Consider the following 25,179-nt stretch of genomic DNA (forward strand, 5'->3'; position numbering starts at 1 on the left):
ACCACCTTCCCTACTCTTACTGAAACATCTATACCCCAGAACTTCCAACAACCATTCCTGTCCCTGTTCTAACCATGTCTCCGTAATGGCCACAACATTGTAGTCCCAAGTACCAATCCACACTCCAAGTTCACCTGCCTTATTCCAGATGCTCCTTGCATTGAAGTAGACACACTTCAACCCACCTTCCTGTCTGCCGGTGCACTCCTGCAACCTTGATACCCTCCTCAGTACCTCACAACACTCAACACTGGCTTCTGGACTACAGCTCATTTTTCCATTCCCATTTCAAAGTTTATTTTTAGAAAGGTAAAATTATGAATAACAATAATGACTTTCACTAACTCCATTGAGTGACCACCCCAAGTAGAAATGTGAATCTTCCTCGGGGTCCTGAACCAAAGGCGATTTCCCAAAATCCTGCCCCAGGGGCACTCAGTACCTCCACAACTAGAGTCCAACCTGCAAAGCCCAAGATCACTCACAAATCCCACTGAGCATTCTAACACAGCTCCCAGCTCCAATACAGCTATAAATGTTATACTGTTAGTCAGAGCACAGAACATTGTTCAAAAATTCCTATTTTGCCTATGTAGGTTTATTATTAAAACTTCACCCAAAGACTTGTCTGTAATCCAGAAACTGTTTGTTCCTCAAACAAGTAAACAACCTTGCTGATATTAGAACCTTGATGTGGGGCATTTGATTAACATGTGATTTTACTCTAATGCAGGAGTGTTACATCTATCACCCCTTTTACTCAATCTATTCATTCACTCTGGCATTTTCCCCCTTTTCCTCATTGGCTTAGCCCAAGGTAGCCAACTTCCATTCCCTTTACAATCTCCTTCTCACAACTAATTTTCAGACATAATTGAAGTGGTATAATTGGATATAAAAGCAGTGATAACATATAATTGCTGTATAAATTGCATAGATTCAAAACAATTCTCAAGCTGTCCCTTAACCTGCTCCATCTTGTAATAATTCTTATTCAGTATTATTTCTCCCTCGCCTTCATTTGTCCCAATCCAAAATTCCATTTACTTTAATTTGTTCTTCCAGTCAGTTTCTCTGGAGTCTGTGTCAGTGCCTTGATCATTTCAAAATGATTTCTTACTCTTCAGGTCATATTAACCATTTCATGTCACGCTGTTAGTCAAGCAGCTGAGAAAGTCCCATTTGAATCATAGAATCATTACAGTGCAGAAGGAGGCCATTTGGCCCATCGTGTCTGCACCGACCACAATCCCATCCAGGCTCTATCCCCAAAACCCCATTTATTTACCCTGCTAGTTCGCCTGACGCTCAGAAGCAATTTACTATGGCCAATCAACCTAACCTGCATATCTTTGGAGTGTGGGAGGAAACCGGAGCACCTGGAGTTAAGCCACGCAGATACGGAGAGATTGTGCAAACTCCACACAGACAGTGACCCGAGGCCAGAATTGAACCCGGGTCCTTGGCGCTGTGATGAAGCACTGCTAACCATTGTGCCACCGTGCCACACTTCATTCTTCAGCACAGCTGCACTGTGCACTCTCGGATGTTAGTTCATTCACAACTTACAAACCAATTCTGCACTCTCACATCAGTGTTCCAATTCCTTCTTTAATTCTCTGTTGGAGTCTCACATTCATAAGCCATCTTCACACATTTCCCTGCATGTTAAATGTTGTCTCTCATGTTGTTGTTATTAACTAGACATGTACTTTGTCTTGCTTGTTGTTATCTCTCTGTCCTCTCCCACAAATCCTTGTTTTGTATTTGTGAAAGGTTTATCAGGTCTATAGCGATGGTGCTGGGTATTTTACCAATCATCATCCTGAATTCCACTCTCTTTCAAAGGATGCACCATTCAATAATTCTGCTGGAAACTTCAAAAGAAAGTCAAAAGCCGGGGTCAAAGGGGTTTTCCATCTCGACATATTTGCTGATTTCCCCCTGCACAATCCCAATGTCTCAGATGGTGGCCAGATTATAAAATTCACTTCTCTCAAACAGTTCATGGACAAAGAAACAAACAAGGGGTGGCACGGTGGCTCGCACTGCTGCCTCACAGCACCAGGGATCTGGGTTTGATTCCCGGCTCGGGTCACTGTCTGTGTGGAGTTTGCACATTCTCCCCGTCTCTGCGTCGGTTTCCTCCGGGTACTCCGGTTTCCTCCCACAGACTGAAAGACGTGCTGATTAGGAGCATTATCCCAAACAGGCGCCGGAATGTGGTGACTCGGGGAATTTCACAGTAACGTCATTGCAGTAAGCATTACTTGTGACACTGATAAATAAACTTTAAATATCTCCAAGAAAAAGGTGCCACCTCATTTACCTCGTCTATACTTCCCCTTTACCAGAATGTTCCGTACCCGAATGTATGCATTCCTTTAAACTACAATTTCCGGAGTTCTGGAGAATCTTTTAAAACATGAAATATACTCATAATAACTTTAAAAAGAAACCAAACATTTCACAGTAACTTCATTGCAGTGTTAATGTAAGTCTAGTTGTGACACTAATAAATAAACTTTAAAAACTTTAACAATATTTGAAGTAAAAGTTTATTCATTCGTCACAGGTAGGCTTACATTCACACTGCAATGAAGTTACTGCGAAAATCCCTTAGTCGCCACACTCCGGCACCTGCTCTGGCACACTGCGGGAGAATTTAGCATGGCCAATGCACCTAACCAGCACGTCTTTTCGACTCTGGGAGGAAACTGGAGCACCCGGAGGAAATCCACGCAGACACAGGGAGAATGTGCAGACTCCACCCAGACAGTGACCCAAGTCGGGAATCGAACCTGTTCCCTGGCACTGTGAGGCAGCAGTGCAAACCATTGTGCCACCGTGCTGCCCCAAATTTGTGTTTGATTCCAGGCATTATCAACTTTGTTCTTTCCCTTAAACAACAGGTGATTTCCATTTTCAATGCTTGAAATAGCAACTCACGTCAGATGTTTATCAATTCCAATATCCTAAGCAGGCTTGGTGGTTTTCTGAAAAGTAAAGTATTTTATTCTCTGCTTTAATTCTCAAAACTGTTGACTTCACTCAGAGCTGGAAAACAACATCACCTGTTTAAAAAAAACACAAACAATCCATCTGGCTCTGGCCAAGATCCCAGTGAGTTAATATGTCCAATCACAGGTTACATTAAAAAACAAAGGCTGTGTGGAGATTTATAAAAATCGACTGTCGGCTGAAAGGGTTAACTTCTCTGTGGAACCGAGAGAGGCGGGGAGTGGGCAGAGGAAACTTGGCAATTGCATCAACTTACATAATTTAAAAAACTTCCCTCATGTTATTTTCTTCAATTTTGTTCAAATTTCATCTCTTTTCTCTATCCATTTTTGAATACCAATTTCAATTTTCAATATTTGTTACTTAATCAAAGTTGAAAGAAATACTTTGTGAAATGTGTTGTTAACCGAATCTCAACAATTTAAACTCAGATGTTTTGGAAAGTTGGAACTGGTTTGCTGCCAAACTGCAGCCTTATCTTTGTGTTTTGGGAGCAAATTGGCCTTCACAATTCAAACCCAAATACATTCCTTTCACATTTTAGTACATTCTGAATTTATTTCAAACAGAAACACACGGCAGTGCAATTTAAATTAATTTTTATTCCCTTTCCAAACTAATTCTTCGAATCTATGATGCTTTCAAACAGCACCCTGCTTCAACAATTATGACTCAAATGTACAGTATTCCTTCAACTGGGCAAACCAACTTGGAGTAAGCGTTGTGGATCATGACGGTGCAGAAGTCATGGCTAACCTCACACACCTGCATTCCCTTATCACACAGGAGAGGCAGAGGAGAGGGAGGAGTGCTTTCAGTGATTCTTTTTTTTGGAGAAAACAACGACATCTTCTCACCGATGACTGATTTGTGTCTCAGGTTGTTTGATGTTAGCTAAACACGGGGAGTGGTCTGTCTCAGGGAGGTGTCTCTTTGTGGCTGAGTTAACTTCCTCAAAATCCCCATTGCATTTTCTAACTCTTCACTTGATCTGATATTTTCTGACTGTAAATCAATATCTTGTTCCAGAGTTTGGCCGAACAGCAGTAGATTTTTCTGAGCTCCACTCACCCTATCATCTGCCCCCTGTCCCCAATGTAACTGATTGTCCAGGTCAGACGTGCTCTCCTGCCAGCAATCAGCTCCATTCTGCAGCTTATCCACCAGTTCCCTCAACTCTTTATATTTTGTACTCAGCTGTGAGGCAACAGGTTTCCAATGTAACTGGAAATTAATTTATTCTGGACTTTTTCCAACTCGCTATTTCCTTTCTGAATCTCTTTAGAAAACCTATCAAGGACCCGCTCGTAATCTCCATCACATTCTTCTCCACCTCCCAGGGTATCTTTTGCTCCTGATGCCCTTGACTCCGTTGTCAAACTGTCAGTCACATTGTAGCAGATGCCAAAGCCATTGCTGTATTTGCTTTTTTGAGGCAGCAGTGCTAACCACTGTGCCACTGGATGGAATGCTGGCCCAGTGGAGAGAAACATAGAAACTAGAAGCAGGAGTAGGCCATTCAGCCCTTTGAGCCTGCTCCACCATTCATCTTGATCATGGCTGATCATTGAATTCAATTTCCTGATTCCCACTTTCCTTCCATATCCCTTGATTTCTTTAGCCCCAAGAGCTATATTTCATATCTTCTTGAAATCAGATAATGTTTTGGCCTCAACTATAGGGTGGCATGGTGGCACAGTGGTCAGCGCAGCTGCCTCACAGTGCCAGGGACCCGGGCTTAATTCCAGCCTTGGGTGAGTGTCCATGTGGACTTTCCATGTTCTCCCCATGTTTGCGTGGGTTTCCTCCGGGTGCTCCGGTTTCCTCCAACAGACCAAAGATGTGCGGGTTAGGTGGATTTGCAATGCTAATTTCCCTCTTAGTGTCCCAAGATGTGCAGATTAGATAGGTTAGCCATGGTAAATGTGTAAGTTACAGGGAGAGAGGGCCTGGGTAAGGTGCTCTGTTAGAGACTCGGTGCAGACTTGATGGGCCGAATGGTCCCTTCTGCACTGGAGGGATTCTATGATTCAATGAACACAGGAATGGTCAGAATTATTTCACATGTCCCAAATTTTAAATAACCATTACAATTAAAACTCTCTCATTCTCACATGTGTGAGTTTGAATCCGGATTAAAATTCCCACAAGTTTAGCACAGTATCCTGGAATCATGTCTCTGGCCAGTGAATGTGGTTCTAGGTTCACAACTTTTGTGAAAAAAAGCTTCATTAATTACACGTCCTTTATTTAAATCTGTTTGATTTAAATCACAGACAGAAAACCTCAAAGCTTGAAGCATTCAACCCACAAATATCATCCACACAAACAGAGAAACTTAGCATGTGCTTTACAACAATAACTGAAATTAATTCCTTAAGCGTTCTTGTGGTTCTGTTTCTAAACTTCCAGAAATGCCTTTAATTAAAGACTCAAGAGAAGGTTAATTCTCCAGAAAGATAAACCTTAACAAATGTAGCCCAAAACAATGATAAAACACATCGACAAACATCCACATAAAACAAACAAAACACACAGATTCTCACAGCTCGTAAATTTCAAATGAATCCTCAGCATTCTCTCTCGCAGTGATAGCTTCTTAAAGCGACAGAGCACAACAAACGTTTCACAATATACATTAATGATTTGGAAGATGGAACTGAAGGCACTGTTGCTAAGTTTGCAGATGATACAAAGATATGTAGAGGGACAGGTAGTATTGAAGGAGCAGGGGGGCTGCAGAAGGACTTTGATGGGCCAGGAGAGTGGGCAAAGAAGTGGCAGATGGAGTACAATGTGGAAAAGTGTGAGATTATGCACTTGGGTAGGAGGAATGGAGGCATAGACTATTTCCTAAATGGGGAAATGCTTTGGAAATCAGAAGCACAAAGGGACTTGGGAGTCATTGATCAAGATTCTCTTAAGGCTAATGTGCAGGTTTAGTTGGCAGTTAGGAAGGCAAATGCAATGTTATCATTCATGTCAAGAGGGCTAGAATACAACAGCAGGGATGTACTCCTGAGACAGTATGAGGCTCTGGTCAGACACATTTGGAGTATTCGGAGCAGTTTTGGGCCGCACATCTAAGGAAGGATATTCTGGTCTTAGAAAGGGTCCGGAGAAGGTTCACAAGAATGATCCCTGGAATGAAGAGCTGGTCGTATGAGGAACGGTTGAGGGCTCTGGGCCTGTACTCATTGGAGTTTAGAAGGATGAGGGGGTACCTTATTAAAACTTACAGGATACTGCGAGGCCTGGATAGAGTGGACGTGGAGAGGATGTTTCCACTGGTAGGAAAAACTAGAACCAGAGGGTACAACCTCAGGCTAAAGGGATGATCCTTTAAAACAGAGATGAGGAGGAATTTCTTCAGCCAGAGAGTGGTGAATCTGTGGAACTCTTTGCCGCAGAAGGCTGTGGAGGTCAGTTCATTGAGTGTCTGTAAGACAGAGATAGATAGGTTCTTGATTATTAAGGGGATTATTCAGGGGTTATGGGGAAAAGGTAGGAGAATGGGGATGAGAAAAATATCAGCCATGATTGAATAGCGGAGAAGACTCGATGGGTCTGGTGGCCTATTTCTGCTCCTATGTCTTATGGTCTAAGCTCACAACTCCTTGATTAAAATAAGACACAAGATCCTTCATTCCCCTTCATTGTAACTTAACCTTTTTTTAGCCAACTTCCAAGGCCTGATTTTATAGGAAACATCTAGTCTTTGTTGATTTAAAATCCCAAACATGTTGCCAGCTGCAAAATCTTTGTTCTTTATCTGGGGTTGAGGTGACAACAATATAAAATTCTCACAGTTCTTCCAAATTCCTCCAGGCTCCGCTTAAAATTTCCACATTTAACTGGTTCCCATAGATCCTCAATCAAAAACTAAAATAGACACATGAGTTTCCAGGTGATTTACAAAGAAATGAACTGTCTGCTGAAAGGGTTAACTTTTCTACAGAACCTAAAGGGGTCGGGAGTGAGCAGAAAAAACTTGGCACACAATTACTTCACTTTACATGTGATGGGGGTTTTTCTCGGAGGCGAAGTATTGAGCTGAACCCAGTTAATACAAAGATTTGCAAAAGACAGTATACTGGTTAAAGACATTCTTTATTGACCAACACGCGCTGGGAGAAAGGCAGCTGGGCAGTCCAACTCCTTTCTAAAGTTACAATACATTGGCCGTGTAGTTATACTATTTTGAAAGTTCATTTCACCCACCCACTCTGTCATCCTAACTGGATGCTCCAATCATGTTCGTGCACAATATTTACCTTGGCCAATAACATCCGATCTTCTGGAAGAATGGGAATTCATTGGTCTGCAGAATCTGGAAGTTCCTGCCCACTGTTACTTTGCAACTTTCACTTACGTAGGTCCATAGGGTTCAAAGGTTGCTTTCTAACTGACTCTCAGCAACTTCTATTACAAAGGTTATAGGGTTCAAAAGTTCCTTTCCACTGTCTGCTGAGCCATCCCTTATAACTCATACTGATAAAAACTGTGCTCTGTGGCTTCACTGTTCACTGTTCTGACAGAACGTGGACTGTCTCACTCAGCTTTTATCCCATTATGCTTTAGGGCAGTCTGCAGTTTGGCCAAGGTATACATTTCAGTACAAAAAGTACATATTTAAATCTGAAATACATGTTTAAATTCTCTACCAGTGGTTATATGTGTCTCTATGCAGACAGTACCTTTGTATAATATAAATAAGGCACATTGTGATCCTTATTCTACGTTAGTCTAAGTCAGTCCACCCTGTTTCAATAGCCTTTATTAGTTTTTAATCTCAAGGTATTCTGAACCCCTCTAACAAAATAACTTTAAAAAACTTAAAGTTTATAATTAGTCTCAAGTAAGCTTACATTAACACTGCAATGAAGTTACTGTGAAAAATCCCCTCTCTAACAACAAAAGAAACTTGATTTTAAACTTCATCTATTAATTTTTTTGTTATATTCTCAACCTATTTTAATTTGATCAGTTTTTGTTAGGGATGGGTAATTTCTATTCTTTATAAACTGGTTCACTCATTTTGTTAATCCAACATGGGCTCGGAGAATCAGAACCCAGACTTTATCATCCATATCCTTTTTCTCCTTTTGCCACCACTTTCTCTCTGTTTTGCGGGAGGATCGTGGGGATTCCAATCAGACCGAATCATTTATTATAAAGGTAAAACAAAAACAGAAAATGCTGGAAAATACCAGCAGATCTGACAGTATCTGTAGGGAGAGAATAGAGCCAACGTTTGAAGTCTGGATGACCCTTCATGAGAGCTCCTATGAAGTGTCATCCAGTCTCAAAATGTTGGCTCTATTCTCAAATCATTTTATCGATAAGTTCCTTGTTCTTAGTTTCCAAAAGACAGGTAAGAAATCTGTCCAGTCCCTACTCGAGCTCTGAATTTTTCACTGGCCATGCCTGGGTAGGATCATAACCATTAGAATCCACTCTTAGACGTCCACTTTTCAGTCCAGTGCTACTTGGAGTGTACCGTCACTTCACCGACTACCGGTCACAAGTCCCTCACAGTTCTTATCACAAATCTATGATGAAATAATTTAAACATGCCTGAGAACGCTTCTTAACTTCTTGGTCAGCTACCTATCCCCATCTGTTGATTAGTCAGCCCCCTTTTTTACAGATTCCAGGTTTCTCAGCCGCTGAACACCAGCCGGTCCTGCAATAATCTCATAGAATCTCTACAGTGCAGAAGGAGGCCATTCAGCCCATCAAGTCTGCACCAACCACAATCCCACCGACCCTATCCCCATAACCCCATGCATTTACCCTCGCAAGACCCCCTGACACAAAGGGGCAATTTAGCATGGCCAATCCACCTCACCCGCACTTCTTTGTACTGTGGAAGAAAACTGGAGCACCTGGAGGAAACCTACACAGACACGGGGAGAATGTGCAAACTCTACACAGACAGTGACCCAAGCTGGGAATAAAACCAGGGTTCCTGGCGCTGTGAGGCAGCAATGCTAACCACTGTACCAACGTGCCACCCCAGTTTAATTTTAGCTCATTCTGAGTAAATATTCTCACCAGGTCCTCTGTCGGGGCCCTGCTAAGCAGCTTTAATGGTTCGTGATTGCAGAAACTGAGCAGTCACAGGAATGTGGTCAAGATAGTCCAGTCACATAATGCCTCACATTGAATCTGCAGTCCTTCAATTATAACAGAATATGTGGCTGTATGTAGCTGCCTCGGCCATGGTCAACCCCAACACTGCCTTCCTGAACTGTTACAATGCCTGAGGTGTAAGTATACCCACAGTGCTGTTAGGGAGGGATTTCCAGCTACACATTCCAGACTTTCACTGGACTGTAGGTGGATACTAGATTGAGGTATTCCATTCAACCACTCCCAAGGTGAGTTATTCCAATTCCTTTATTGTCCAGGACAATATATTCACAATATCTTTAAAACAGAAATTAAACATTCCCATTTGATTTCAGGTATTAACATATTCTGTTAGTTTGTTCTTTATTGTCGATATCAGGCTGGGGTTGTTCCCCTTGGAGCAAAGGAGGTTGAGGGGAGATTTGATAGAGGTGGACAAGATTCTGACAGGTTTAGACAAGGTGGACAAAGAAAAGCTGTTCCCATTAGCTGAAGGGACAAGGATGAGGGGGACACAGATTTATGGTTTTGGATCAGAGATGCAGGAAGGGATGTGAGGAAAAATATTTTGATGCAGCGAATGGTAATGACCTGGAACTCGCTGCCTACGAGGGTGGAGGAAGTGGAGACAATAAACAATTACAATGGAAATTGGATGGGCATCTGGGGGGTTTCAAACAGAAATAGTGACTCTTAACTTCCTAACACCCTGTCACTCTGTGATCCTTGTGAAATTCGAAACCAGGTATTCGCAACAAGACTCAAAGAGCATCAGCCCACTGGAGGCAAAGTCATGAGACCCGCCAGTCCAGCAGAAAGAAACCCTCCGACCCTCCCCATTGACCAACTGTGAGAATGAACAAAATGCAGTCCTGGATGTAATTGAGAGCAGAAACAATAACAGCAGAATCCAACCCCTGCAATCACTCATGAACTTGTTGGTGTCTCAGCAGGTGGGATGAAAGACTGAATCTCTTCTCACACACAGAGCAGCTGAACGGCCTCTCCCCAGTGTGAACCTGCTGGTGTGTCTGCAGGCAGGATGACCGAGTGAATCCCTTCCCACATTGAGAGCAGGTAAATGGCCTCTCCCCAGTGTGAACTCGCTGATGTGTCAGCAGGCTGGATGAATCACTGAATCCCTTCCCACACTGACAGCAGGTGAACGGCCTCTCCCCAGTGTGAACTCGCTGGTGTATCCGCAGGCTGGTTAATCGAGTGAATCCCTTCCCACACTGAGAGCAGGTGAACGGCCTCTCCCCAGTGTGAACTCGCTGGTGTGTCCACAGGCTGGATGACTGAGTGAATCCCTCCCCACACTGAGAGCAGGTGAATGGCCTCTCCCCAGTGTGAACTCGCTGGTGTATCTGCAGCTGGGATGACCGAATGAATCCCTCCCCACATTGAGAGCAGGTGAATGGCCTCTCCCCAGTGTGAACTCGCTGGTGTGTCTGCAGGTGGGATGACTGAGTGAATCCCTTCCCACACTGAGAGCAGGTGAACGGTCTCTCCCCTGTGTGAACTCGCTGGTGTCTCCGCAGGTGGGATGACAGAGTGAATCCCTTCCCACACTGAGAGCAGGTGAATGGTCTCTCCCCAGTGTGAACTCGCTTGTGTGCCCGCAGGCTGGATGACAGAGTGAATCCCTTCCCACACTGAGAGCAGCTGAATGGCCTCTCCCCTGTGTGAACTGGCTGGTGTCTCCGCAGGTTGGATGAACAAGTGAATCCCTTCCCACACTGAGCACAGGTGAACAGTCTCTCCCCAGTGTGAACTCGCTGGTGTTTGCGCAGGCTGGATAAATGACTGAATCCCTCCCCACACTGAGAACACGTGAATGGCCTCTCCCCAGTGTGAACTCGCTGGTGTGACTGCAGGCTGAATGACTGAGTGAATCCTTCCCCACACTGAGAGCAGGTGAATGGTCTCTCCCCAGTGTGGCTGCGCCGATGAGCTTCCAGCTCTGATGGGACTCTGTACCTCTTCCCACAGTCCGCACATTTCCATGGTTTCTCCATGGTGCAGGTGTCCTTGCCTCTGTCTTGGGTGGACAATCAGTTGAAGCCTCGTCCACACACAGAACACGGGTAGTCTCTCCCTGCTGTGAATGATATGATATTTATTCAGGCTGTGTAACTGGTTAAAGCTCTTCAGTCAGTGCACTGGAACACTCTCACTCGGGTGTGACAGTGTGTTGGTGCTTTTCCAGTCACACTGATGTTTGAAATCTTTTCAATTCAACAGATCCGGACAATCATTTCTCCTTCTGGATTCAAAGGCCGATGATATTCAGCTCCCAAGGAATATGACCCTGTCAGATCTAGATGTGACGTTTGAGATTTCAGTCTGTGATTCCTCTTCCAATATCCTGTAAAATGAGTTTACGAAAGTCATCAGTGTCAGTACAGGATAGAAATTCAGAACAGACAATTCTAGTTTCTATCGAACATTCTTTCCTCTCTCATTCCCCAAAAAGCTGTAAATCTCCATCCCACACACTCTCCCTCCATTCTCACTCTGTTGTATCTAATATTCACCCTCCCAATTCTCCTGAAGGTGCTGATTGAGGCTGATTGACAGATCCATGCTCACTGCTTCCTGTCCTGGACACAGAGACCATAACAAATAGGAGCTGCAGTCGGCCATTTGGCCCATCGAGCCTTTTAAACTATTCAATGAGATAATTCGTTCATCTACCTCAGCATCATTCTCCCCACACTAAACCCATATCCCTTGATATCTTCAATATTTAGAAACCAATCAATCTCTCTCTTGAAAATAGTTGATGACTGAGGCTTCACTGTCCTCGGGATTCTTTCCTATTTCATTCCCAAAAAGTTGTAAATCTCCATCCATATCTATGGATTCTATTTCAAAATGAAAGTGGATGGGCACTTGAAGGAAATAAACTTTCAGGAGAATGGGGATATTGAGTGGGAATGGGACTGGAATGTTATACAGAGAGTCAGCATGGACTCGAGTTACCAAATGGATTCCTTCTGTGCTGTAATGACTTTATGACTGGAAATGTATAACGTTGCTACAGCATTATATTATAATGCAAGAAATAATAATAAATGTATTTTATTACAGAAACATAAATAATATATCTAATCTGGGTACCATATAACACCAGACATATCTCTGTCCTATATTAATGTACTGTCCCCTTAAATGTCAGCCATCTCCTGGGGAAAGCTGCCCTTTAATTATGAACATTAGGAAAAAGACCATCCTTTTCGACAGACAAATAAATGTGTCAAGCTGAGGGAGCAAAGGATGTTTACCAGGCTGATTCAGGGAATCGCAGGACTGATGTAGGAGGAGAGACTGACTAGGTTAGGATTGTTTTCATTGGAGTTCAGATGAATGAGGGGGGATCTCAATGAGACTTATAAAATTCTAACAGGTCTAGACACGATAGATACAGGGAGGATGTTCCCGATGGGAGTCCAGAACCGGGGGTTACAGTCTGAGGATTCAGGGTAGACCATTTAGGACGGAGGTGAGGAGACATTTCTTCACCCAAAGAATAGTGACCCTGTCGAATTTATTACCGCAGGAAGTAGTTGATGCCAAAACATTGAATGTATTCAAGAGGCGGCTGGATAAAGCACTTGGGGCGAATGGGATCAAAGGTTAAGGGAAAAAGCAGGATTAGGCTATTGAGTTGGGTTGTGTGGTGTCATGGTCACTGTTCTCCTGAAACCGCACCAACCTCCTCAAAAGACAAACACGGGACATGGTGGACAGAGTACCCTTCGTCGTCCAGTACTTCCCTGGAGCGGAGAAGCTACGGCATCTCCTCTGGAGCCTTCAACATGTCATTGATGAAGACGAACATCTCACCAAGGCCATCCCCACACCCCCACTTCTTGCCTTCAAACAACCGCACAACCTCAAACAGACCATTGTCCCGCAGCAAACTACCGAGCCTTCAGGAGAACAGTGACCACGACACCACACAACCCTGCCACAGCAACCTCTGCAAGACGTGCCGGATCATCGACACAGATGCCATCATCTCATGTGAGAACACCATCGACCAGGTACACGGTACCTACTCTTGCAACTCGGCCAACGTTGTCTACCTGATACGCTGCAGGAAAGGATGTCCCGAGGCATGGTACATTGGGGAAACCATGCAGACGCTACGACAACGGATGAATGAACACCGCTCAACAATCACCAGGCAAGACTGTTCTCTTCCTGTGGGGGAGCACTTCAGCAGTCACGGGCATTCAGCCTTGGATCTTCAGGTAAGCGTTCTCCAAGGCGGCCTTCACTACACACGACAGCGCAGAGTCGCTGAGCAGAAACTGATAGCCAAGTTCCGCACACATGAGGACGGCCTAAACCGGGATGTTGGATTTATGTCACATTATCAGTAACCCCCACAGCTTGCCTCCTGGACTTGCAGAATTTCACGAGCTGTTCTGTCTGGAGACAATACACATCTCTTTAACCTGTGTTTAATGTTCCCTCCACCCACATTGTCTGTACATTTAAGACCTGGCTGGCTGTAGGATTCGCATTCTAATCAATATTCTGCAACTTGATTCTGTCTGTTTGCACTGTTTGAGAGCACATTTCCACTCCATCTGACGAAGGAGCAGTGCTCCGAAAGCTTATGGTATTTGCTACCAAATAAACCTGGTGGACTTTAACCTGGTGTTGTGAGACTTCTTACTGTGTTTACCCCAGTCCAACGCCGGCATCTCCACACAATGTCAGTTGTCACAGCCCTCCATTCAGAAATGTACCTTTGCACTGCCAACCTCTGTTTTCTTCTGACTAAATATCTCTAAACTTCCTAACACCCTGTCATTCTGTGATCCTTGTGACATTTGAAACCAGGTATTCGCAAAAAGACTCAAAGAGCATCAGCCCACTGGAGGCAGAGACCAGCCAGTCCAGCACAAAGAAACCCTCTGACCCTCCCCACTGACCAACTGTGAGAATGAACAAAATGCAAGCCTGGATGCAACTGAGAGCAGAAACAATAACAGCAGAATCCAACCCCTGGAATCACTCGTGAACTTGCTGGTGTCTCAGCAGCCGGGATGAAACTCTGAATCCCTTCCCACACTGAGAGCAGGTGAATGGCCTCTCCCCAGTGTGAACTCGCTGGTGTGTCTGCAGGTCGGATGACTGAGTGAATCCCTTCCCACACTGAGAGCAGGTGAATGGTCTCTCCCCAGTGTGAACTCGCTGGTGTGTCTGCAGGCTGGATGACCGAGTGAATCCCTTCCCACATTGAGAGCAGGTGAATGGTCTCTCCCCAGCATGAACTCGCTGGTGTATCCGTAAGCTGGGGAACTGATTAAATCCCTTCTCACACTGAGAGCAGATGAACAGCTTCTCCCCAGTGTGGCTGCGCCGATGAGCTTCCAGCTTATATGGGGCTCTGTATCTCTTCCCACAGTCCACACATTTCCATGGTTTCTCCATGGTGCTGGTGTCCTTACCTCTCTCTTGAGTGAACAATTTGTTGAAACTTTGTCCACACACAGAACAAGATTACCGTCTCTACCCGCTGTGAATGGTGTGATATTTACTCAGGCTGTGTAACTGGTTAAAGCTCTTTAGTCAGTGCATTGGAACACCCTCACCAAGTGTGGCAGTGTGTTGATGCTTTTTCACTCACACTGACATTTCAAATCTTTTCAAATCGACAGACTGGACAATCATTTCTCCTTCTGGATTCAAAGTCCGATGATATTGAGGTCCCAAGGAATATGATTCTGTCACGTTCAGACGTGACGTTTGAGATTTCAGTCTGTGATTCCTCTTTCAATATCCTGGAAAATGAGTTTCCAAAAGTCATCAGTGTCAGTACAGGATAGAAATTCAGAACAGACAATTTCTATGGAACATTCTTTCCTCTCTCATTCCCCAAAAGCTGGAAATCTCCATCCCACACACTCTCTCCCCATTCTCAGCAGGTCTGGCAGCATCTGCATGGAGAGAAAAGAACTGATGTTTCAGAGCTTTGACAAAGGGTCATCGAGACAAGAAACATCAGCTCTTTTCTCTCCTTACAGATGCTGCCAGACCTGCTGAGATTTTCCAGCATTTTCTCTCTTGGTTTCAGATTCCAGCATCCGCAGTAATTTGCTTTTATAAGGCTGCAGATACCTCCTCCCAAGTAACATGCGTGTGGCCAAGACATCACCACTTGTTTCCCTTATTTCTTTAGTACCCATGGTGCTCTCCGCAGTAAACACAGAGGAGAAGTATTCATTAAAAATCTCACCCATCTCCTGTGGCTCCACACACAGATGGCCATGCTGATTTTTAAGGGGATCTATTCTCTCTCTTGTCACCCTTTTACTCTTAATACAGTCTCAGCTCATCCCAAGATGAGCTTCCAGCCACATGTCCACATCATCAAGAAGTATTAATAGTAATTAATTAATAATAATGAATAATAAAGTACAGTGTAGGAGAAGGCCATTCAGCCCATCGAGCCTGCACCGGCAACAATCCCATCCAGGCCCTATCCACATATTTACCTGTTAATCCCCCTGATACCAAGTGGCAATTTATCATGGCCAATCCGTCTAACCGGCACAGCTTTGGACTGTGGAAGGAAACCGGAACACCCGGAGGAAACCCACACAGACACGGGGAGAATGTAGAAACTCTGCACAGACAGCGACCCGAGGCTGGAATTGAACCCGGGTCCCTGGCGCTGTTAGGCAGCTGCACTAACCACTGCGCCACCGGGCCACATGTCAGTGACATCGCCCAACTCCAGCCCAGTGTCAGCTCATCTGGAACCCTCACCCATTCCATTGTGACGTCACACTCTCACCCATTCCATTGTGACGTCACACCCTCACCCATTCCATTGTGACATCACACCCTCACCCATTCCATTGTGACATAGAACATAGAACATAGAAAGCCACAGCACAAACAGGCCCTTCGGCCCACAAGTTGCGCCGATCACATCCCCACCTCTAGGCCTATCTATAGCCCTCAATCCCATTAAATCCCATGTACTCATCCAGAAGTCTCTTAAAAGACCCCAACGAGTTTGCCTCCACCACCACCGACGTCAGCCGATTCCACTCACCCACCACCCTCTGAGTGAAAAACTTACCCCTGACATCTCCTCTGTATCTACCCCCCAGCACCTTAAACCTGTGTCCTCTCGTAGCAACCATTTCAGCCCTTGGAAATAGCCTCTGAGAGTCTACCCTATCCAGACCTCTCAACATCTTGTAAACCTCTATCAGGTCACCTCTCATCCTTCGTCTCTCCAGGGAGAAGAGACCAAGCTCCCTCAACCTATCCTCATAAGGCATGCCCCCCAATCCAGGCAACATCCTTGTAAATCTCCTCTGCACCCTTTCAATGGCTTCAACATCTTTCCTGTAATGAGGGGACCAGAACTGCGCGCAGTACTCCAAGTGGGGTCTAACCAGGGTCCTATAAAGCTGCAGCATTATCTCCCGACTCCTAAACTCAATCCCTCGATTAATGAAGGCCAGTACGCCATACGCCTTCTTGACCGCATCCTCCACCTGCGAGGCCGATTTAAGAGTCCTATGGACCCGGACCCCAAGGTCCTTCTGATCCTCTACACTGCTAAGAATGGTACCCTTCATATTATACTGCTGCTTCATCCCATTGGATCTGCCAAAATGGATCACCACACACTTATCCGGGTTGAAGTCCATCTGCCATTTCTCCGCCCAGTCTTGCATTCTATCTATGTCTCGCTGCAACTTCTGACATCCCTCCAAACTATCCACAACACCACCTACCTTGGTGTCGTCAGCAAACTTACCAACCCATCCCTCCACTTCCTCATCCAGGTCATTTATGAAAATGACAAACAGCAAGGGTCCCAGAACAGATCCCTGGGGCACTCCACTGGTCACTGACCTCCATGCAGAGAAAGACCCCTCCACAGCCACTCTCTGCCTTCTGCAGGCAAGCCAGTTCTGGATCCACAAGGCAACAGCCCCTTGGATCCCATGCCCTCTCACTTTCTCAAGAAGTCTTGCATGGGGGACCTTATCGAACGCCTTGCTGAAGTCCATATAGACCACATCCACCGCTCTTCCTTCGTCAATGTGTTTGGTCACATTTTCAAAGAACTCAACCAGGCTCGTAAGGCACGACCTGCCCTTGACAAAGCCGTGCTGACTACTTTTGATCATACTAAACTTCTCGAGATGATCATAAATCCTGTCTCTCAGGATCCTCTCCATCAACTTACCAACCACTGAGGTTAGACTCACCGGTCGGTAATTTCCCGGGCTGTCCCTGTTCCCTTTCTTGAATATAGGGACCACATCTGCAATCCTCCAATCCTCCGGAACCTCTCCCGTCTCCATCGACGATGCAAAGATCATCGCCAAAGGCTCCGCAATCTCCTCCCTCGTCTCCCACAGTAACCTGGGGTACATCCCATCCGGTCCCGGCGACTTACCAACCTTGATGCCATTCAATAGTTCCAACACATCCTCTTTCTTTATGTCCACATGCTCGATCCTTTCTGTCCACCGCAAACCAGCAGTACAACCACCCAGATCCCTTTCCACCGTGAATACCGAGGTAAAGTATTCATTAAGCAGCTCCGCCATTTCTAACGGTTCCACACAAACTTTTCCCCCTTCACCTTTTAAGGGTCCTATGCCTTCACATCTCATCCTTTTACTCTTGACATATTTGTAGAAAGCCTTGGGATTCTCCTTAATCTTACCCGCCAAGGCCTTCTCATGGCCCCTTCTCGCTCTCCTAATTTCCTTCTTAAGCTCCTTCCTACATCCCGTATACTCTTCTAAATCCTTAACACCTCCTAGCTCTCTGAACCTTCTGTACGCCTCTCTTTTCTTATTCACCAGGTTCATCACAACCTTCGTGCACCACGGTTCCCGTACCCTACCAACACCCCCCTGTCTCATCGGAACGTTGTCATGCAGAGCTCCAGACAAACATTCCTTGAAAATCCTCCACTTTCCTTCGGTACTTTTCCCCAAGAATGCCTCCTTCCAATTTACCCGTCTAATTTCCTCCCTGATGACACTGTATTTCCCTTTACTCCAGAGAAACACTTTCCTAGCCTGCCTGATCCTATCTCTTTCCATTGTGACGTCACACTCTCACCCATTCCATTGTGACCTCACACTCTCACCCATTCCATTGTGACGTCAGGGCTTCACTCTCCGATCACAATCCCTGCCGGCCTCCCACATGCAGCCTCAATGGCGGCAGTCAGCCCGGGTCTAACACTACAAGCTGCCGCTCCATTGGGTACAAAGGGGGGGACCGGGAAGTTCATTTCCGGGGTTTGGGTTTGAACAACATGTTTACAAGGTCTCTCCACCCACCCGCCACATTTATCATTCCCCGCACGCCGCCCTCTACCTCGTATTGATCTCGCTTCCAAATTAAAACCATCCGTCCGTCCGTCCGTCCGTCGCCATTACCCGCACTGCGCATGCTTCAGGTCCCGCCCCTCATCCACTCCGATTGGTTGGAGGACCAGCCGCTCACGCTCGGTCCTCCAGTCCCGTTCCCTCTTCCTATTGGTCCGGAGCTGCCGTCAATCAGTCCCCGGGCATTGTGATGTGGAGCATGCGCAGTGTCATTGCTGTCCTTGGCGCTTGTTTGTCCCGGAGAAGCGGAGTCAGCGTTAGGCGGTGGCTGGGAGGATTTGGAAACACTTTGTGGATCCGCAAACCCTTCAGAATCATTGTCAGCTCCCTGGTTTGCAGCTGCGGGGCTTCTCCCTCCCTCCCTCCCGGGAACAGGCCCAGGTTAACGGCCCCACCCTGGCTCAGCCACTGGAGGATGGTTCACATCAGAGGATGGGGGAGGGGGACAATAAATAAGAGGTTACAGTTTGGCCTCAAATCAATGAGGACTCTGATCTCTGGGAAGGAAGGAAACCCTGGGAGGTGGGCGGGGAGGATTCACAAACACCCTCTGGAGGCCCCAACACCCCCAATAAGAGCCATTGGTTTTATTGTCAGTCTGCAGACAGGAGCTGGAGAACTGAACACAGACAGAGGAGAGGGAGGGAGAAAACTGGGAGTGGAGGAAAGAAATGGTACAGATGGTGAGATGGGTTTAAGCCCAGGGAGGAGGGAGAGTGTGTGGGATGGGGATTTACAGATTTTGGGGAACAAGAGAGGAAAAAATGTTCCGGAGAAACTAGAATTGTCTGTTCAGGATTTCTATTCCGGACTGACAGTGATGACTTTTCCAAATTTTTTTTTACACGATATTGGAAGTGGAGGATTGGCAGACAGAAAACTCAAACCGAACATCATGACTGGCAAAGTCATTTTGTTCATTAGGAGCTGAATATCATCGGTCTTTGAATGCGGGAGGAGAAATGTTTGACTCTTCTGTCTGTCAGTAAAGACTTTAAACATCAGTGTGACCGGAAAAGCATTGGAACAAACACACACCCGATTGAGAGTGTTCCAGTGAACTGACTGTGGAAAGAGCTTTAACTCGTCCACAGCCTGAAAAAACATCACACAGTTCACAGCAGGGTGAATCTACATGTATGTTGTGTGTGTGGACGAGGTTTCAACTGATCATCCAACCTGGAGAAACACCAGGGCACCAACACCATGGAGAAACCGTGGAAATGTGTGGAGTGCGGGAAAGGATTCGGTTTCCCATCACAACTGGAAGTTCATTGGTGCAGTCACACTGGGGAGAGACCATTCACCTCCTCCGTTTGTGGGAAGGGATTCACCCATTCATACAACCTTCTGACACACCAACAGGTTCACACTGGGGAGAGGCTGTTCACCTGCCCTGTGTGTGGGAAGGGATTCACTCGCTCATCCCACATTGTGACACACCAACTTGTTCACACGGATGAGAAACTGTTTACGTGTTCTGACTGTGAGAAGAGTTTTAAATGCAAAAAAGATCTGCTGACACACCAACGCATTCACACTGGGGAGAGACCGTTCACCTGCTCTGTGTGTGGGAAAGGATTCATTCAGTCATCCCACCTGCAGACACATCAACTTATTCACTCTGACAACAAACTTTTTAATTGTTCTGACTGTAAGAAGAGCTTTAAAAACAAAAAGGATCTGCTAAAGCACCAATATACTCACACTGGGGAGAGGCCATTCACCTGCTGTGTGTGTGGGAAGGGATTCAGCCGCCCATCTGCCCCATTGAACCACCAGAGAATTCACACTGGGGAGAGGCCATTCACCTGCTGTGTGTGTGGGAAGGGATTCAGCCGCCCATCTGCCCTATTGAACCACCAGAGAATTCACACTGGGGAGAGGCCCTTCACCTGCTGTGTGTGTGGGAAGGGATTCAGCCGTCCATCTGCCCTACTGAAGGCCTGTGACCAGCGGGGTGCCTCAGGGATCGCTGCTGGGTCCACTGTTATTTGACATTTATAAGAATGATTTGGATGACAATGTAGGAGGCATGGATCGTAAGTTTTCAGATGGCACCAAGATTGGTGGCATAGTGGACAGTGAAGAAGGTTATCTAGGATTGCAACAGGATCTTGATCAATTGGGCCAATGGGCTGACGAATGGCAGATGGAGTTTAATTTAGATAAATGCGAGGTGATGCATTTTGGTCGATCGAACCTGGGCAGGTTAATGGTTGGGCGTTGGGGAGAGTTAAAGAACAAAGAGATCGAGGGGTACAGGTTCATAACTCCTTGAAAGTGGAGTCACAGATGGACAGAGTGGTGAAGAAGGCATTCGGCATGCTTGGTTTCATCGGTCAGAACATTGAATACAGGAGTTAGAATGTCTTGTTGAAGTTGTACAAGACATTGGGAAGACCACATGTGGAATACTGTGTACAGTTCTGGTCACCCTATTATGGAAAGGATATTATTAAACTAGAAAGAGTGCAGAAATGATTTACAAGGATGCTACCAGGACTTGATGGTTTGAGTTATAAGGAGAGGCTGGATAGACTGAGACGTTTTTCCCTGGAGTGTAGGAGGCTTAGGGATGACCTTATAGAGGTTTATAAAATAATGAGAAGCATAGATCAGCTACATAGTCAACATCTTTTCCCAAAGGTAGGGGAGTCTAAAACTAGAGAGCATAGGTTTAAGAGAGGGGAGAGATACAAAAGGGTCCAGAGGGGCATTTCTTTCTAACAGAGGGTGATGAGTGTCTGGAAAAAGCTGCCAGAGGTAATAGAACATAAAACATTACAGCGCAGTACAGGCCCTTTGGCCCTCGATGTTGCGCCGACCAGTGGAACCAATCTAAAGCCCCTCTAATCTACACTATTCCAATATCATCCATATGTTTATCCAATAACCATTTGAATGCTCTTAATGTTGACGAGTCCACGACTGCTGCAGGCAGGGCATTCCACGCCCTTACTACTCTCTAGTAAAGAACTCTCACCCCTCAATTTAAAGCTATGTCCCCTCGTGCTAGCAGTAATAGTAGAGGTGGGTTCAACCTTAAAAAGTGTTTGGACCATTACATGGGTAAGATGGGTATAGAGGGATATGGGCCAAACGCGGGCAATTGGGACTAACTTAGGGGTTAAAAAAGGGGCGGCATGGACAAGTTGGGCCAAAGGGCCCGTTTCCATGCTGTAAACCTCTATGACTCTATGACGAAATCAACTGTCTGCTGAAAGGGTTAACTTTTCTACAGGACCTAAAGCGGGGAGTGAACAGAAAACACTTGTTACACAGTTACATCACTTTACATAATTTTTAAAAACTTCTCTAACAGCAAAACAAAGTTGATTTTAAACTTCATCTATTAATTCTTTTGTTCTCTTCCTCAACCTAATTATTTTAATTTGATCAGTTTTTGTTAGCGATGGGTAACTTCTGTTCTTTATAAACTGGTTCACTCGTTTTGTTAAAACTACATGGGCACCGAGAATCAGAACGCAGTCTTTATCATCCTTATCCTTTTTCTCCCTTTGCCATCACTCCCCCTGTCTTGCGGGAGGGTCGTGGGGATTCCAATCAGAACTAATCATTTTATCATAAAAGTAAAATACTGCGGATGCTGGAATCTGAAACAAAAACAGAAAATGCTGGAAAATCTCAGCGGGTCTGACGGCATCTGTGGAGAGAGAATATAGCTAATGTTTTGATACTGGATGACCCTTCATAACAGCTCATATGAAGTGTCATCCAGACTCGAAACGTTGGCTCTGTTCTCTAATCATTTTATCGATACATTCCTTGTTCTTAGTTTTAGGTTTAAAGTGAGAGGGGAGAGTTACAAAAGGGTCCAGAGGGGCAGTTTTTCACTCAGGTGGTGGTGAGTGTCTGGAACGAGTTGCCAGAGGCAGTAGTAGAGGCGGGTACAATACTGTCTTTTCAAAAGCATTTAGACAGTTACATGGGTAAGATGGGTATGGAGGGATATGGGCAAAATACGGGCAATTAACACAGAAACATAGAAACCCTACAGTACAGAAAGAGGCCATTCGGCCCATCGAGTCTGCACCGACCACAATCCCACCCAGGCCCTATCCCCATATCCCTACATATTTACCCACTAATCCTTCTAACCTACGCATCTCAGGACACTAAGGGCAATTTTTAGCATGGCCAATCAACCGAACCCGCACATCTTTGGACTGTGGGAGGAAACCGGAGCACCCGGAGGAAACCCACGCAAACACGAGGAGAATGTGCAAACTCCACACAGACAGTGACCCAAGCCGGGAATTGAACCCAGGTCCCTGGAGCTGTGAAGGAGCAGTGCTAACAACTGTGCCACCGTGCCGCCCCTTTTGGGACTAGCTTAGTGGTAAAAACTGAGCAGCATGGACAAGTTGGGCCGAAGGGCCTGTTTCCATGTTCTAAACCTCTATAACCTCCTAACATCCTGTCACTCTGTGATCCTTGTGAAATCTGAAACCAGGTATTCGCAACAAGACTCAAAGAGAATCAGCCCACTGGAGGCAAAGTCGTGAGACCGGCCAGTCCAGCAGAAAGAAACCCCCTGACCCTCCCCATTGACCAACTGTGAGAATGAACAAAATGCAGTCCTGGATGTAATTGAGAGCAGAAACAATAACAGCAGAATCCAACCTCTGGAATCACTCATGAAATTGTTGGTGTCTCAGCAGCTGGGATGAAACTCTGAATCCCTTCCCACATTGAGAGCAGGTGAACGGCCTCTCCCCAGTGTGAACTCGCTGGTGTATCCGCAGGCTGGATGAGTCAGTGAATCCCTTCCCACACTGAGAGCAGGTGAATGGTTTCTCCCCAGTGTAAACTCGCTGGTGCCTCCGCAGGCGGGATAAACAAATGAATCCCTTCTCACACTGAGAGCAGGTGAATGGCCTCTCCCCAGTGTGAACTCGCTGGTGCACCTGCAGGTTAGATGAACAAGTGAATCCCTCCCCACACTGAGAGCAGGTGAAGGGCCTCTCCCCAGTGTGAACTCGCTGGTGTGTCTGCAGGCTGGATAACTGAGTGAATCCCTTCCCACACTGAGAGCAGGTGAACGGTCTCTCTCCAGTGTGAACTCTCTGGTGTGTCTGCAGGTGGGATGACCGAGTGAATCCCTTTCCACACTGAGAGCAGATGAACAGTCTCTCTCCAGTGTGAATTTGCTGGTGTCTCTGCAGGCTGGATGACTGAATGAATCCCTTCTCACACTGCGAGCAGGTGAATGGCCTCTCCCCAGTGTGGCTGCGCCGATGAGCTTCCAGCTCTGATGGGTAACTGTATCTCTTCCCACAGTCCCCACATTTCCATGGTTTCTCCATGGTGCAGGTGTCCTTGCCTCTTTCTTGGGTGGACAATCAGTTGAAGCCTCGTCCACGCTCACAACACAAGTACAGTCTCTCCCCGCTGTGAATGATGTGATATTTATTCAGGCTGTGGAACTGGTTGAAACTCTTTAGTCCGTGCACTGGAACACTCTCACTCGAGTGTGGCAGAGTGTTGGTACTTTTCCAGTCATACTGATGTTTGAAATCTTATCAAATCATTTCTGCTTCTGGATTCAAAGTCCGATGATATTCAGCTCCCAAGGAATATGACTCTGTCAGATCTAGACGCGACGTTTGAGATTTCGGCCTGTGATTCCTCTTTCAATATCCTGTAAAATGGGTTTACAAAAGTCATCAGTGTCAGTACAGGATAGAAATTCAGAACAGACAGTTCTAGGATTGCTTCTCTGAGTGGAGGCCTGTGACTAGTGGTGTGCCGCAGGGATCGGTGTTGGGTCCATTGTTGTTTGTCATCTATATCAATGATCTGGATGATAATGTGGTCAATTGGATCAGCAAGTTTGCTGATGATACAAAGATTGGAGGTGTAGTGGACAGTAAGGAAGGTTTTCAAAGCTTGCAGAGGGATTTGGACCAACTAGAAAAATGGGCTGAAAAATGGCAAATGGAATTTAATGCAGACAAGTGTGAGATATTGCACTTTGGAAGGACAAACCAAAGAAGAACGTACAGGGTAAATGGTAGGACTCTGAAGAGTGCAGTTGAACAGAGGGATCTGGGAATACAGGTACAGAATTCCCTAAAAGTGATGTCACAGGTGGATAGGGTCGTAAAGAGTGTCTTTGGTACATTGGCCTTCATAAATCGGAGTATCGAGTATAAAAGTTGGAGCGTTATGGTAAGGTTATATAAGGCATTGGTGAGGCCGAATCTGGAGTATTGTGTACAGTTTTGCTCACCTAGTTACAGGAAGGATGTTAATAAGGTTGAAAGAGTGCAGAGAAGGTTCACAAGGATGTTGCTGGGACTTGAGAAGCTGAGTTACAGAGAGAGATTGAATAGGTTGCGACTTTATTCCCTGGAGCGTAGAAGATTGAGGGGAGATTTGATAGAGGTGTATAAGATTTTGATGGGTATAGATAGAGTGAATGCAAGCAGGCTTTTTCCGCTGAGGCTCGGGGAGAAAAAAACCAGAGGGCATGGGTTAAGAGTGAAAGGAGAAAAGTTTAAAGGGAATATTAGGGGGGGCTTCTTCACGCAGAGAGTGGTGGGAGTGTGGAATGAGCTGCCAAATAAAATAGTTAAATGCTTTTAACATTTAAGAAAAACTT

The 25,179-nt window shown here is 45.7% G+C and overlaps 1 protein-coding gene across 5 annotated transcripts; it reads right to left on the bottom strand.

Annotated features, from left to right (window-relative positions):
* Positions 1 to 9,406: 9,406 nt before the first annotated feature.
* Positions 9,407 to 23,921, bottom strand: LOC144483866 (uncharacterized). 5 transcript variants are annotated; one of them, XM_078202437.1, is made up of 2 exons: positions 18,308 to 18,437; positions 9,407 to 11,524 (listed from the first exon to the last, which is right to left on the bottom strand). In XM_078202437.1, the coding sequence occupies exon 2, from the start codon at positions 11,172 to 11,174 to the stop codon at positions 10,080 to 10,082; it is 1,095 nt and encodes a 364-aa protein (XP_078058563.1). In that variant the 5' UTR covers positions 11,175 to 11,524; positions 18,308 to 18,437; the 3' UTR covers positions 9,407 to 10,079. The 5 variants fall into 5 exon arrangements, with proteins under 5 accessions (XP_078058563.1, XP_078058564.1, XP_078058568.1 ...); XM_078202438.1 differs by lacking the exon at positions 18,308 to 18,437 and adding an exon at positions 14,810 to 14,957; XM_078202442.1 differs by lacking the exon at positions 18,308 to 18,437 and adding an exon at positions 23,839 to 23,921 and having other exon boundaries at positions 9,413 to 11,130.
* Between the last annotated feature and the right edge of the window lie 1,258 nt (positions 23,922 to 25,179).

Source organism: Mustelus asterias, unplaced genomic scaffold, assembly GCF_964213995.1.
Source record: "Mustelus asterias unplaced genomic scaffold, sMusAst1.hap1.1 HAP1_SCAFFOLD_84, whole genome shotgun sequence".
Taxonomy (NCBI): domain Eukaryota; kingdom Metazoa; phylum Chordata; class Chondrichthyes; order Carcharhiniformes; family Triakidae; genus Mustelus; species Mustelus asterias.

Excerpts from the sequence above, each read along its gene's own strand:
- LOC144483866 (XM_078202437.1), bottom strand. The coding sequence starts at position 11,174 with ATGGAGAAACCATGGAAATGTGCGGACTGTGGGAAGAGGTACAGAGTC.